General features: G+C 49.4%; 1 protein-coding gene across 1 annotated transcript in view; it reads right to left on the reverse strand.

Moving 5' to 3' along the window:
• Positions 1-15,000, reverse strand: part of LOC307145316 (phosphatidylinositol 4,5-bisphosphate 3-kinase catalytic subunit alpha isoform) — a 35,968-nt gene that overhangs the window by 13,087 nt on the left and 7,881 nt on the right. The window contains exons 2-11 of the mRNA XM_079848346.1: positions 12,838-13,085; positions 12,496-12,658; positions 10,984-11,193; positions 7,893-8,143; positions 7,416-7,667; positions 7,239-7,324; positions 7,064-7,169; positions 6,829-6,981; positions 2,899-3,030; positions 2,370-2,494 (exon numbers count right to left, since the gene is read on the reverse strand). Coding sequence (XP_079704472.1) covers positions 2,370-2,494; positions 2,899-3,030; positions 6,829-6,981; positions 7,064-7,169; positions 7,239-7,324; positions 7,416-7,667; positions 7,893-8,143; positions 10,984-11,193; positions 12,496-12,658; positions 12,838-13,026 — 1,667 coding nt within the window. The 5' untranslated portion in view covers positions 13,027-13,085. The remainder of the gene's footprint in view (positions 1-2,369; positions 2,495-2,898; positions 3,031-6,828; positions 6,982-7,063; positions 7,170-7,238; positions 7,325-7,415; positions 7,668-7,892; positions 8,144-10,983; positions 11,194-12,495; positions 12,659-12,837; positions 13,086-15,000) is intronic.

The raw sequence follows: 15,000 nt of genomic DNA on the forward strand, positions 1-15,000 counted from the left end.
GTGTTCAGTCAATAGGGCCACCCTGGCCACCCTCTCTGGGTGTGGGTGGTACATTTCCCCGTTGGTTTGGGACAGAAGATCTGTGCGTAATGGAGGGGCCACGGATGGGCATACAGCAGAGTGATGATCTCTGAGAGCCACCTGGGAGCTATCAAAATCATGGGCAAGCTCTGTTCCCTCACCCTGGCCAGAGTCGGTGTTATGAGGCAAAGGGGAGGAAATGCATAGAGCAGCATGCCGAGGGGGGCATCCTCATCCCGTAGCGAGAAGAACATAGGACAATGGGCGTTTTCGCGCAAGGCCTGGACGAACTTCCTCTACAGTAGACCCACTATCTGAGGATGGAGGCACCAATCCCCATAAAGAGGGTTTGCCCGGGACATGGGTCACCCGTAACGACAGAAAGTGCCACTTGCTCCATATTAACAGCCCGTGAGCGAGAGCATGAAGCTTGGACAAGCGCATCCCCACCTGGTGCTACAGCTGGCGTGTTGTCACAGCGCACCAGCATATGATACCCCTGCAAGTGAGGTAGAAAATTATTCAGAGCCTTCCACACAGTAAGGAGCTCTAAATAATTGATATGGGCTGAGTTATGTGTGAACTTCCTCTTCTTGGGTAAAGGGGGGAAACTCAAACTTGTGTCCAATGGGCTGGTAGCCCGAAAACCTGGACCAAGAAGCCCCTGGAGCTGAACATCAGGTAGGCCTCTTCCTCTTCACGTCTGAAGGGGTAGAGTTGGTGGGCTTTTTCTGAAACCCAGGGCTTAGACTGCTGGTTGGGCTGGTGGTTGGGCTGCTGGCTGGGCTGGTGGCTGGGCTGCTGGTTGGGCTGCTGGTTGGGCTGCTGGTTGGGCTGGTGATTGGGCTGCTGGTTGGGCTGGTGGTTGGGCTGCTGGCTGGGCTGCTGGTTGGGCTGCTGGTTGGGCTGCTGGTTGGGCTGGTGGTTGGGCTGCTGGTTGGGCTGGTGGTTGGGCTGGTGGTTGGGCTGCTGGTTGGGCTGGTGGTTGGGCTGGTGGTTGGGCTGCTGGTTGGGCTGGTGGTTGGGCTGGTGGTTGGGCTGCTGGTTGGGCTGCTGGTTGGGCTGCTGGTTGGGCTGCTGGCTGGGCTGCTGGTTGGGCTGCTGGTTGGGCTGCTGGTTGGGCTGGTGGTTGGGCTGCTGGTTGGGCTGCTGGTGATTGGGCTGCTGGTTGGGCTGGTGGTTGGGCTGGTGGTTGGGCTGGTGGCTGGGCTGCTGGTTGGGCTGCTGGTTGGGCTGCTGGTTGGGCTGCTGGCTGGGCTGCTGGCTGGGCTGCTGGCTGGGCTGCTGGCTGGGCTGCTGGTTGGGCTGCTGGCTGGGCTGCTGGTTGGGCTGCTGGTTGGGCTGGTGGTTGGGCTGCTGGTTGGGCTGGTGGTTGGGCTGGTGGTTGGGCTGCTGGCTGGGCTGCTGGTTGTCTGCTGGTTGGGCTGCTGGCTGGGCTGCTGGCTGGGCTGCTGGTTGGGCTGCTGGTTGGGCAGCTGGTTGGGCTGGTGGTTGGGCTGCTGGTTGGGTTGGTAGTTGGGCTGCTGGTTGGGCTGCTGGTTGGGCTGCTGGTTGGGCTGGTGGTTGGGCTGCTGGTTGGGTTGGTGGTTGGGCTGCTGGCTGGGCTGGTGGTTGGGCTGCTGGTTGGGCTGCTGGCTGGGCTGGAGGGCCTTGGGTCTGGCTGCGTTCTGATACGGCCGTCCCATGGCAGGGACAGTAACCGCAACATTCTGACAATCACGCCTGGCGGAGGCTGATCGATATAGATATCTCCTTCTGTTGACTGTGGTGAAGTCAGCGAAAACAGTTGAGCTAAGCAGCAAGAGGTTGATTGAGAAACTGAGGAAAGATAGCGCATACAGGTGTTTTATACACTCGGTAAGGGGCGGGTCCCTTACCTGGCATTGGACACACGCTTCTGTCTGTCATGTTTGTCTAATGTTTCTGAAAGAGTCTCTTCTGCTCACCAAGGTTGCATTTATTTGATCAAAAATACAGTAACAACAGTGACATATTATTAGAATGTAAAACATGGGTGGATCTTGAACACGAGATGATGAAATAAAACCACAACCGTCCAACCATCCAATCAATTCCCCACAAACACAATCAAGCCCCGCCCTACATTTGTTCCTGTTCCAGAAGCGTTTCACTTGGAAAAACAGCACAATAGAGGAAGAAAAGACCAGTGCAACTTCCCTTTCATGAAGACTTTAAATTTGTCTCATGGGTTTGATTCCCAGTGAAGGCACGACCTGATAAAGTATAATCCTTGAATGCAATGCGAGTGGCTTTGGATAAAAGTTTCAACCAAACGCATACATGTAAAGTGTTACCGTAACATGTAACGTGTGTGTGTGTGTGTTTACCGATGTCTCCACAGGAAGTCCTTCTCTTGCTCTGAGAGCTCATACAGCGGGTCTCGACTGCACAGCGTTCGCAGCTGCTCCGCGTCTGCCTGCGATATAGTGCTGTCACACGCCAGGCGACTGCTCTGATGGGCCAGAGAGATTCAGCATGAGTTCTGAGTGTGTGTGTGTGTGTGTGTGTGTGTGTGTGTGTGTGCTTGTACAACTATCTTTGTGAGGACCAGTTTGAGTTTTAGACCATTGGAGTGAGGACAAAGAGAGTAAAGTGAAGGACATTTTGGCCGGTCCTCAGTTTCTGAGAGCCTTTAAAGGCCTGTTTTAGGGATAAGGTTATAATGAGGTTAAGGGTCGGTTTAGGGTCAAGGGTCGGGTTAGGCACTTAGTTGTGATGGCTAAGGTTAGGGTAAGCGGCTAGAGATTGCATTGTGTCAATGAATGTCCTCATAAAGATAGATGTACAAGAATGTGTGTGTGTGTGTGAGTGTGTAAGTGTGTGTATGTGTTTGTGTGTGTGTGTGAGTGTGTGTACCAGCCCCAGACAGTAGCTGTAGCCCAGCTCACGAGAGATGCTCCAGTTGGCGTGTTCCTCGATCTGCTGTTCATCAGGAAACACCACCGTCTGGTTAAACCAGGGAAACTCCAGCTCCACACACGGCGTTTCCTGCACACAAATCACGCAGGTTATAATGTGAATATAGTTGCTGAGGTAAGGCAAGGCAAGGCAAGTTTATTTATAAAGCACATTTCATAGCAATTCAAAGTGCTTTACAGAAAGGAATTAAAATAATCACAAAAAAGCAAGGAAAATTAAAACAGTTATAAAAGAAATTAAAAGAGTAAAAAGATGATACATAGATAAACTTCTCATCAGGCAAATAACCGGTGTATCATATTTTTCACGACTCCTAGTTTTACAGATTTTCCCATGGTGATTAAACTGTGTCTATGGTGTTATTTCGGCGACTAAGAAATCTATTGGACGTCTCCAATAGACCGGATTTCCCTCTAAAATCGTACAGGAGGAGCTCTAGGACTGACTCACAGGGTAACCTCGAGTTCACTGCCCCATCAGTCCACACCCCAAAACCCCATTTGTTCGGAAACTCTAGGAATGGAATCAATCCAGTCTGCACCCCACAGAACCTCAAGTTTAATCACGTCAAACTCACTACACAAACACAGACCCAGGCCATCAGCAGGGCTTCATCTCACTTAAACAGTTCTCAGTGCCATTTGAGTTCAGTTTAGAATTAAAAGGAGGATGCAGAAATAAAATACAGTGTAATCAGTCGGACGTACAGTGGCACAGTACTCATTCAGTAAATGCACAGCTAAACAGAAGTGTTTTGAGTCTGGATTTGAATGTGACTGTAGGAGCACATCTGAACTCTTCTGGAAGCTGGTTCCAGCATAATAGCTAAAAGCAGACTCATCATGCTTAGAGTGAACCCTTGGGACCCTATCTTGCACCCAGCGCAATTGACTTTGTACACCGACGCATGTTTCATTCCTATTTTGCACCCGCGCACAGCTGACTTTTCCCTCCACAGACGCACGTCGGTAAACTAGGAAATGCATTTGTGCTCCCGAGGGCGGTTCAGCGCAAAGAGGAGGCGTGTTCCGGCGCAAACGTTCCCTGATGCTATTTTGCAGGGTTAGAAAACAATTGCGCCACTGACCAGGAGAAACCTAGTCTAAAGTCAGTGGCGCGTTGCGCATGTTATTCAGATGCTGTTTTAAGGGCGCATGCTTGGCCATAATCAATGTAGCGTGAGCACAACGCACATACACTGCTTATCTCATCTACACACAGATGCAGCAGTTCTCATTTTTAGAAAACCATACATTATTACAAGGAACAATATTAACACACGAGGGAAATCATTGTTGTGTCCATGAAGATGTGAAAAAATAGGCATAAATCTAGCTTACACATTTACCCAAATTATCATACGCCTGTTTAACCGAAGCTAATCTGGGTGTGTTTCTCCATCCCCAATGTCACTTCTCTGTGTTTTACGGCCCTGACGAGAACGTCGGTCTCTTCGGCTGTGAACCGCTCCTGGCAAATCCGCCGTTATAATAGCAATCCGCCATGGAACAAGCGCGCCTGCTCTTAAAGGGAATGTGAGATGACGCTCTGATAGGTTTATTTCACGTTACGCCCAAACCACACCTATGAGTAATGAAGCGACTTCAGACCAACACATTTTAGATTAGTGTCGGGCGCAAGAGTCATTTATCCCGCCGGTATAAGAGCAACAGTGCCCAAGACCCGCCCACAAAGTTACTTGCATTTCGCACTTGATACTTGCATTTCAGATCGTTAAAATAGGGCCCTTGGTATTTCTAGCTGATATGATCCTAATGATCTGATTGATCTGTTAGGTTTATATTCAGTGAGCATATCTGCAATGTATTGAGGTCCTAGGCCATTGAATGATTTATATACCAGTAATAATACTTTAAAATCATTCCTAAATGTAACTGGAAGCCAGTGTAAAGACCTGAGGACTGGTGTGATGTGTTCATATGTTCTGGCTCTGCTCAGCGTTCTGTATGAGCTGACACTGTCTTATGGTGTTTTCAGGAAGGCCAGTGAGGAGTCCATTACAATAATCCACCCTGCTGGTGATGAAAGCATGAACAAGTTTCTCTGGAAATAAGTCTGGAAATAAAGCATCTAATTCTTGCAATATTTTTGAGATAATAGTATGCTGATTTAGTTATTGCTTTGACATGACTACTGAAACTAAGGTCTGACTCCAGAATTGACTCCTTGATGTTTAGTTGTTTGACCCCTAGAGTGAAGGTATGCGTTCACCTTGAGAACTTCATCTTTGTTTCCAAACGCAATGACTTCAGTTTTGTCTTTGTTTAACTGAAGAAAGTTTTGACACATCCAACTGTTGACTTCATCAATGCATTGGCACAGGGAGTCAATGGGGCTGTAATCATTAGGCGATAGGGCTAAGTAGAGCTGTGTGTCGTCTGCATAGCTGTGGTAAGAGATTTGGTTCTTTCTCATTATTTGGCTCATTGGGAGCATATACAGGTTGAACAGGAGTGGTGCAAGAATTGAGCCTTGAGGGACTCCGCATGTCATGGATGTCCACTCAGACTTATGATCTCCTATACTCACATAATAACCTCTCCCATCTAAGTATGACCTGAACCATTTTAGGACTATCCCAGAAAGCCCCACCCAGTTTTCCAGCCTGTCAAGAAGTATATTGTGATCGACAGTGTCAAATGCAGCACTGAGGTCGAGTAGTATCAGAATTGTTTCGCCTGTATCAGTATTTAACCGAATATTGTTTATTATCATTATGAGCGCTGTCTCTGTGCTGTGATTTGGTCAGAAACCAGATTTTCCGGATCAGCATATTAGAGTGATTTCTGGAGGATCATGTGACACTGAAGACTGGAGTAATGATGCTGAAAATTCAGCTTTGATCACAGGAATAAATTACACTTGACTTTACTATATATTCTCCTCACTGAGTTTGAGTTGGATCCTGGTCCAGTGGTAGATCATTTTATTTAATTGTGTGATGCTTCATTTTTAAATATTAATTATTCGAAAACAAGAGATGTCCATTGATTTCCGTAAGAAGAGCTCTGTCCCTGTGTTGCCTTCTGTCATAAAGGGACATCAGGTAGAAGTGGTCAAACAGTACACATATTTAGGGACTGTATTTGATGATAAACTAAAATTCGAGGCAAACACTGATATTATTAGAGGAAAAGCTCTTCAGCATATGCATTTTCTAAGGAAACTTCGAACTTTTAACATGGATGCTTCCTTTATGAAAATGTTTTATACTTGTTTTATTGAATCTGTCTTAAGTTTTTCCATTATTTGTTGGTATGGTAATCTTAATGTCAAGAATAGGAGGAAGTTGACTAGTATAGTTACAATGTGCAGCAAGATAGTGGGGACCGACTTAAGGACTATCACACACATTTATGAGCATAGGGTGACTCGGAAGGGCCAGTTAGTCCTTTCTGATGTCACTCACCCATTGTGTACTGAACTTCAACTGCTTCCTGTTGCTACATGTGTAAGTACTGCTGTCTACATAAAGAATCTCCTTTAAGGACAATAAAGTTAAATCAAATCAAAATTACATCTCTTCATAAATAATATGAAATAATATGAAAATAATAATACTGTGTGCGTATGAGCCGGCTTTCAATTGGCGAGCTGCAAGTTTTGTCGATCGTTATAGTGGCAATGGCAGGATTTCAGAAGTAGCACGTAAACATCACAGCTCCATTGTAAACATTGGTTGTTTGTCATGTGTGTTAATGCATTATACTTTCTAAAGGGGCAACAATGTCTAGATGAGTCTTATAATGCGTTTCTTGAGACTTTACAGCTACTACAGTACATTGATGGAGAGCAGTGAGGATGATCTGATTCAGAGCTCTTCTGATGGCCATATTCCTCACGCACCTTGTTTGAGTTTGTTCCTGACACTCCAATAGGGTTGAGCAGATCCTCCAGTCCGTGAGGAACCGGCCACAGACCCAGAGCCACTTTACCGCCGACCAGCGTGTCTTTATAGTCGAAGAGATTGATGTTTCCCCAGGCCAGCGGACAGTGTTCCTGCACACACACACACACACACACACTGTGAGATCTCAGTGAGTCACTCATGCTGATTGACAGGTAAGGAAAGGTAAAGCACCTCTTTGGCCCCCTTGCGGCCCTTGACGGAGCAGATGGACAGACAGAGACGAGCAGAACGAGGAACATCTGTCAGGAAGATGTCATACGACAACCACTCGTTCCACCTGTGTGTGAGAGATCGTTAATGTGTGTCACTCTGTGTGTGTGTGTGTGTGTGTGTGAGTGAGTGTTACCTTGGGTTGGAGCAGGGTACTCTCTGTGTATTGACGTTGTCACACAGCGGTTCTCCTCCATGGTATATTCCTGTTCTCACATAGATCTGACACACACACACACACACACACACAGCGGTTGAGTAGAACACACGTCACAGCGAGTGATGAGCATTAATGATTGTCTCTCTCTCTCACCTTGTCGATGTCTCTGATGTTGACGTTGACGTACGTGGCGCACAGCAGCCGGACCCGGAGGTGTGTGCTGAAGGCCCAGAGCGAGCGCGGGGCCCCGGGGTCTCCTCCGGCGGGGCAGGGGCTGGGCTGAGGCGTGCGCCGGCTGTAGGACGGGGCCAGGAACCCGCTGGAGGGAAGCTGACTGTACAGACTGTCCTTACTGACCAGCATCAGGTGCGGCAGCCGGGCCAGAGTGATGCAGCTGCGGATGTACTGAACACACACACACACACACACACTCATGCTTTACATTCACACGGCTTCTAATTATCCGCCTCAGTTGAGTGTATAGGTTTATTATCTGCCTTTTAGGATTTTCTTTTTGTGCAATTTCCCAAACTTCACATAAGAACAGGTATATGGAAGCACAGCTACTGTAGAGAGTGACACACACACACACACACACACACACACACACACACACACACACACACACACCTTGTACTGGCTGAGCGGGTATTTCTCCAGGAAGTACTCGTCGCAGCCGCACACTTTGAGGATGTACTGGCCCTGGTACTCCTGCACACACAGACGCAGCTGCTGCGCGGACAGATGCATGCTACGCGTCTTCTTGCGGATGGCCTCCGCGATCAGCTGCTCCGGCAGAGAGTCGTGCGCGATCTTCAGCGTGTACTTCTGCTTCGAGTTCGACGGAGACACGATCACCCAGATGGTCACGATGAGACGGCCTGCGGAGAGACGAGAGTGAGCCGGAGCCGGAGCGGGAGAGAGAGAGAGAAAAATCTAAAAATGGCTAAAAATCCTAAAAGCAATAATTGAACCCATTGCTCTGTATGGCAGCGAGATATGGGGACCTCTGAAAACCCAAGATTTCTCAAAATGGGAAAAAGAGGAAATCGAAACTCTGCAAACCCAAATTTGTAAAAGCATCCTAAAAGTAAACAGAGTGACACCAAACAACTCGTGCAGAGCTGAATTAGGACAATACCCCCTGCTGATCACTATCCAGAAAAGAGCTGTGAAGTTCTACCAGCAGCTGAAGAGCAGTGACCCGAGCTCATACCAGGCTGAGGCCCTGCGGTGTCAGGAGCAGAACCGGCACCGGAGCGCAGTGACCCGAGCTCATACCAGGCTGAGGCCCTGCGGTGTCAGGAGCAGAACCGGCACCGGAGCGCAGTGACCCGAGCTCATACCAGCTGAGGCCCTGCGGTGTCAGGAGCAGAACCGGCACCGGAGCGCAGTGACCCGAGCTCATACCAGGCTGACGCCCTGCGGTGTCAGGAGCAGAACCGGCACCTGAAGCGCAGTGACCCGAGCTCATACCAGGCTGAGGCCCTGCGGTGTCAGGAGCAGAACCGGCACCGGAGCGCAATGACCCGAGCTCATACCAGCTGAGGCCCTGCGGTGTCAGGAGCAGAACCGGCACCGGAGCGCAGTGACCCGAGCTCATACCAGGCTGAGGCCCTGCGGTGTCAGGAGCAGAACCGGCACCGGAGCGCAGTGACCCGAGCTCATACCAGGCTGAAGCCCTGCGGTGTCAGGAGCAGAACCGGCACCGAAGCGCAGTGACCCGAGCTCATACCAGGCTGAGGCCCTGCGGTGTCAGGAGCAGAACCGGCACCGGAGCGCAGTGACCCGAGCTCATACCAGCTGAGGCCCTGCGGTGTCAGGAACAGAACCGGCACCGGAGCGCAGTGACCCGAGCTCATACCAGCTGAGGCCCTGCGGTGTCAGGAGCAGAACCGGCACCGGAGCGCAGTGACCCGAGCTCATACCAGGCTGAGGCCCTGCGGTGTCAGGAACAGAACCGGCACCGGAGCGCAGTGACCCGAGCTCATACCAGCTGAGGCCCTGCGGTGTCAGGAGCAGAACCGGCACCGGAGCGCAGTGACCCGAGCTCATACCAGCTGAGGCCCTGCGGTGTCAGGAGCAGAACCGGCACCGGAGCGCAGTGACCCGAGCTCATACCAGCTGAGGCCCTGCGGTGTCAGGAGCAGAACCGGCACCGGAGCGCAGTGACCCGAGCTCATACCAGGCTGAGGCCCTGCGGTGTCAGGAGCAGAACCGGCACCGGAGCGCAGTGACCCGAGCTCATACCAGGCTGAAGCCCTGTGGTGTCAGGAACAGAACCGGCACCGGAGCGCAGTGACCCGAGCTCATACCAGCTGAGGCCCTGCGGTGTCAGGAGCAGAACCGGCACCGGAGCGCAGTGACCCGAGCTCATACCAGGCTGAGGCCCTGCGGTGTCAGGAGCAGAACCGGCACCGGAGCGCAGTGACCCGAGCTCATACCAGGCTGAGGCCCTGCGGTGTCAGGAGCAGAACCGGCACCGGAGCGCAGTGACCCGAGCTCATACCAGGCTGAAGCCCTGCGGTGTCAGGAGCAGAACCGGCACCGGAGCGCAGTGACCCGAGCTCATACCAGCTGAGGCCCTGCGGTGTCAGGAGCAGAACCGGCACCGGAGCGCAGTGACCCGAGCTCATACCAGGCTGAGGCCCTGCGGTGTCAGGAGCAGAACCGGCACCGGAGCGCAGTGACCCGAGCTCATACCAGGCTGAGGCCCTGCGGTGTCAGGAGCAGAACCGGCACCGGAGCGCACTCTCACAGCTAATGCTGAAACTACAGCCAGACCAGCACTGCAATATCTGGCCCAACCAAATTATTAAATTACAAAAACAAAATTACATTAACTATTGGAAAGATGCTACTAAAGCACAAAAGAAGATGGAACTCTATTTACACCTGAAAAGAGACTATACACCAGCAGAATACCTGAGCTGTGTGAAAGAGCATAAAATGAGAAAGACCCTGACCAAGTACAGGCTGAGTGACCACAGTCTGGCTGTAGAGAGAGGTGTGTGTGTGTGTGTGTGTGTGTGTGTGTGTGTGTGTGAGAGTGACCACAGTCTGGCTGTAGAGAGAGGCCGGCACAGGCAGAGATGGCAGCCGAGAGAGCAGAGACTGTGTTCACTGTGCTCTCAGAGAGAGGTGTGTGTGTGTGTGTGTGTGTGTGTGTGTGAGTGTGTGAGTGTGTGTGTGAGAGAGCAGAGACTGTGTTCACTGTGCTCTCAGAGAGAGGTGGAGACAGAAGAACACTTCCTGATACACTGTGATCACTATCACAGCATTAGATCGGACTATTTCACTAGATTCCAACAACTAGAACCAAATTTTATGGCACTACCAAATTCAGAAAAATTAAAGCATATTCTGGGAGAGATCTCTAGCTCAATCACAACAGCAGCAAAATATGTGACAGCCTGCCACAAACTACGAGAGTCAGCCAGTGGACACAACTAAAGTCAGAATCATCCTTATCTTGTCTGAATGTTGGTACAAATGTACAAAGGTTTTTTTTTTTTTTTTTTTCTTGTTTATATAAATGTATTCATACATTTGTTTACTGATTGATTTATTGAATTTATTGATTATTTGTGTATGTAATGTCCATTTATGTAATGGCCAATGCTTTGGCAATACTGTACAAGTCATGCCAATAAAGCTCATTTGAATTTGAATTTGAGAGAGAGAGAGAGAGAGAGAGAGAGGGAGAAACGAACACACACACCTTTGTCCAGTTTGCTGCAGATGTGCTGTGGCAGGTCGGCCGAGGACTCAAGGTTTGGAGGATAGACGTACAGCGCCTGTGTGTGTGCGCCTCCTCCCTCGCGCTCCTCCACCGCCTCCCTACACACACTCAAGATGTTCCGCCGGAACTCCTGCACCTCCGGGTCCTTCAGCACCTCGAACTCACAGATGGGCATCCCGATGGCGAACCCTGCGCACAGAGGAGACACACTGACAGATCACTCTCACAATGCTCATGATAAACAGAAGGAGATAGTAAGTAAGTAAGTAAATTTTATTTATATAGCACGTTTAAACATAGCAGAGCTATCCAAAGTGCTGAACAAAGTAAAAACAAATAGAATAAAACATAGAAACAACCAAACAACACAGACAGAAACAGCATCAGGAGATAATTAAAATGCCAGGGAATAAAAATAGGTTTTCAATTTACATTTAAAAATAGCAATAGAAGGTGCAAGGCGGATGTCCAGAGGCAATTGGTTCCATAGACGTGGGGCGGCAACAGCAAAGGCTCAATCTCCCTTAGATTTTAGACAGGATCGAGGGATAGATAAAAGAGCTCTGTCTGAAGATCTTAAAGATCTAGTGTGTGCAAGAGGAGTAAGAAGATCTCTAATATATAGGGGAGCTTGATCATTAAGAGCTTTAAAAACAAACAACAGAATTTTAAACTGAATTCTAAAATGGATTGGGAGCCAATGAAGCGAAGCTAAAATTGGGGTGACATGATCGTATTTCTTTGTCCCAGTCAACAGCCTTGCAGCTGCATTTTGGACCATCTGGAGCCGAGCAAGTGATGACTGAGGAAGACCCAAGTACAAGGAATTACAGTAATCCAGGCGAGAAGTAATAAAAGCATGAATAACCTTCTCCAAATCGTAGAATGACAACTGGCGCTGGTATACTGGTATAACTGGCCTGAACTGACACTAGTATACTGGTATAGCTGGCCTGAACTGACACTGGTATACTGGTATAGCTGGCCTGAACTGACGCTGGTATACTGGTATAGCTGGCCTGAACTGACACTAGTATACTGGTATAGCTGGCCTGAACTGACGCTGGTATACTGGTATAGCTGGCCTGAACTGACGCTGGTATACTGGTATAGCTGGCCTGAACTGACGCTGGTATACTGGTATAGCTGGCCTGAACTGACGCTGGTATACTGGTATAGCTGGCCTGAACTGACGCTGGTATACTGGTATAGCTGGCCTGAACTGACACTGGTATACTGGTATAGCTGGCCTGAACTGACGCTGGTATACTGGTATAGCTGGCCTGAACTGACACTAGTATACTGGTATAGCTGGCCTGAACTGACGCTGGTATACTGGTATAGTTGGCCTGAACTGACGCTGGTATACTGGTATAGCTGGCCTGAACTGACACTAGTATACTGGTATAGCTGGCCTGAACTGACGCTGGTATACTGGTATAGTTGGCCTGAACTGACGCTGGTATACTGGTATAGCTGGCCTGAACTGACCGATTTCCCGGTTGAGGATCTTCTCCTCTCGGTTTCCCAGTGGCTCGATGACCTTCAGAATGGGGTGGAAGAGGCGAAGGTCACACAGGCGTCGGGTTTCATCATAGAACTCCTCCCTCTCCGCCTCCTGGGTCACGCCCACAAAGATGTAGCAGGACTCCTCCTGTGGGCCAATCAGAGAGGAGCTGAGAGCAGTGTGTGTGTGTCTCTGTGTGTGTGTGTGTCTCTCTGTGTGTGTGTGTGTGTGTGTCTGTGTGTGCGTGTGTGTGTGTCTCAGTGTGTGTGTGTGTGTGTGTGTGCGTGTGTGTGTGTGTGTGTGTGTCTCTGTGTGTGTGTGTGTACCTGCAGCAGGTGGTAGAGTGGGTATTTCCTGGCCTCGCTGAAGAGCTGCTGCTTTACGCTGGTCAGTGGAGCTTCTCTCAGACACTCCAGACTCACCAGGATCCCGTTGGGAAGACAACAGTCCACCAGGATACGAGGAGGCATCAGGTGAAGACCCCATAACTCTCCTGAGGAGGGCCTAGGAGCCATGCTGACCTCACACACACACTCTCAACACACTCACACACACACACACACACACTCAACACCTGCGCACACACGCGCACACACACGCACACACACACACACACGCGCACACGCACACGCACACGCACTCTCACACACACACACACACACACACACACACACACACACACACACACACACGCACACACACACACACAGAGAGAGAGAGAGAGAGAGAGAAATCAGTGCCATGTCTTTTATAGAGTTGCTGTCTTTACTGATTTTTACCTAGTGAACATAAGAAAAACTTTGGGTCCCACTTTATATTAAGTGGCTTTAACTACTATGTACTACTAACATTGATAATTTGATACAATGGACTTATTGTGTACATACATGTTTTTACATTGTACTTATATTTTGAAAATACCTGCATGTAATTAGGGGTTCAAGCGCGTAGCACTATTATTATATTTTTCAGCATTCTCCCCTCAAAGTGATCGGGCAGACCGAACCGTAAGTCGTAGAGACTTGAAACTTTGTAGTAGTGAGTGAGTGAGTGAGTGTGTGAGTGAGTGTGTGAGTGAGTGAGTGAGTGAGTGAGTTTGTGAGTGAGTGAGTGAGTGTGTGAGTGTGAGTGAGTGAGTGAGTGTGTGAGTGAGTGAGTGAGTGAGTGAGTGAGTGAGTGAGTGAGTGAGTGTGTGAGTGTGAGTGAGTGAGTGTGTGAGTGTGTGAGTGAGTGAGTGTGTGTGTGAGTGAGTGAGTGTGTGAGTGTGAGTGAGTGAGTGAGTGTGTGAGTGAGTGAGTGAGTGAGTGAGTGAGTGAGTGAGTGAGTGAGTTTGTGAGTGAGTGAGTGAGTGAGTGAGTGTGTGTGTGAGTGAGTGAGTGAGTGTGTGAGTGAGTGAGTGAGTGAGTGAGTGAGTGAGTGTGAGTGAGTGAGTGAGTGAGTGAGTTTGTGAGTGAGTGAGTGAGTGAGTTTGTGAGTGAGTGAGTGAGTGTGAGTGAGTTTGTGAGTGAGTGAGTGAGTGAGTTTGTGAGTGAGTGAGTGAGTGAGTGAGTGAGTGAGTGTGTGTGTGAGTGAGTGAGTGTGAGTGAGTGAGTGAGTGAGTGAGTTTGTGAGTGAGTGAGTGAGTGAGTTTGTGAGTGAGTGAGTGAGTGAGTGAGTGAGTGTGTGTGTGAGTGAGTGATGTCTCAGCACACAACATCTTAAATAAAGCACAGATCGGCTTTTTACCAAAACACCGCACATCCGACCACATCTATTCTCTCCACACTCTAATCAACAAGAACATCAACGACAAACAAAGGAAAATATTTGCATGTTTTGTAGACTTTAAAAAAGCATTTGATTCAATTTGGCATGATGGTCTATTGTACAAAATCCTACAAATTGGCATCGGCGGAAAAACATTTGACATTATAAAATCTCTGTATACCAACAGCAAAAGTGCGGTGAAGATCGGTAACCACAGAACCGCGTTCTTCCAGCAGGGCCGTGGAGTGTGTGTGAGTGTGTGTGTGTGTGTGTGTGTGTTCTTCCAGCAGGGCCGTGGAGTGAGTGTGTGTGAGTGTGTGTGTGTGTGTGTGTGCTTCCAGCAGGGCCGTGGAGTGAGGCAGGGCTGCAGTCTGAGCCCGACTCTATTCAACATCTACATCAATGATCTGGCGTCAGTGCTGGAGAGCTCTACTGCGCCCGGCCTCACTCTACAGGGGTCAGAGGTCAGATGTCTGCTGTACGCGGATGACCTGGTCCTGCTGTCCCGCACACCTGAGGGCCTTCAGCAGAGCCTGGCCCTGCTGGAACAATACTGTCACGACTGGGCCCTGACAGTCAATCTGGACAAAACCAGAGTCATGGTGTTCCAGAAGAAAGCCCGATCTCAGGCACACAAACACCAGTTCCTGTATAAAGGCCAGGTCCTGCAGCACAGCTCTAGCTACAGATATCTGTGTGTGTGTGTGTGTGTGTGTGTGTGTGTGTGTGTGCACAGCTCTAGC

This window comes from Squalius cephalus, assembly GCF_949319135.1.
Source record: "Squalius cephalus genome assembly, chromosome: 18".
Lineage (NCBI taxonomy): Eukaryota > Metazoa > Chordata > Actinopteri > Cypriniformes > Leuciscidae > Squalius > Squalius cephalus.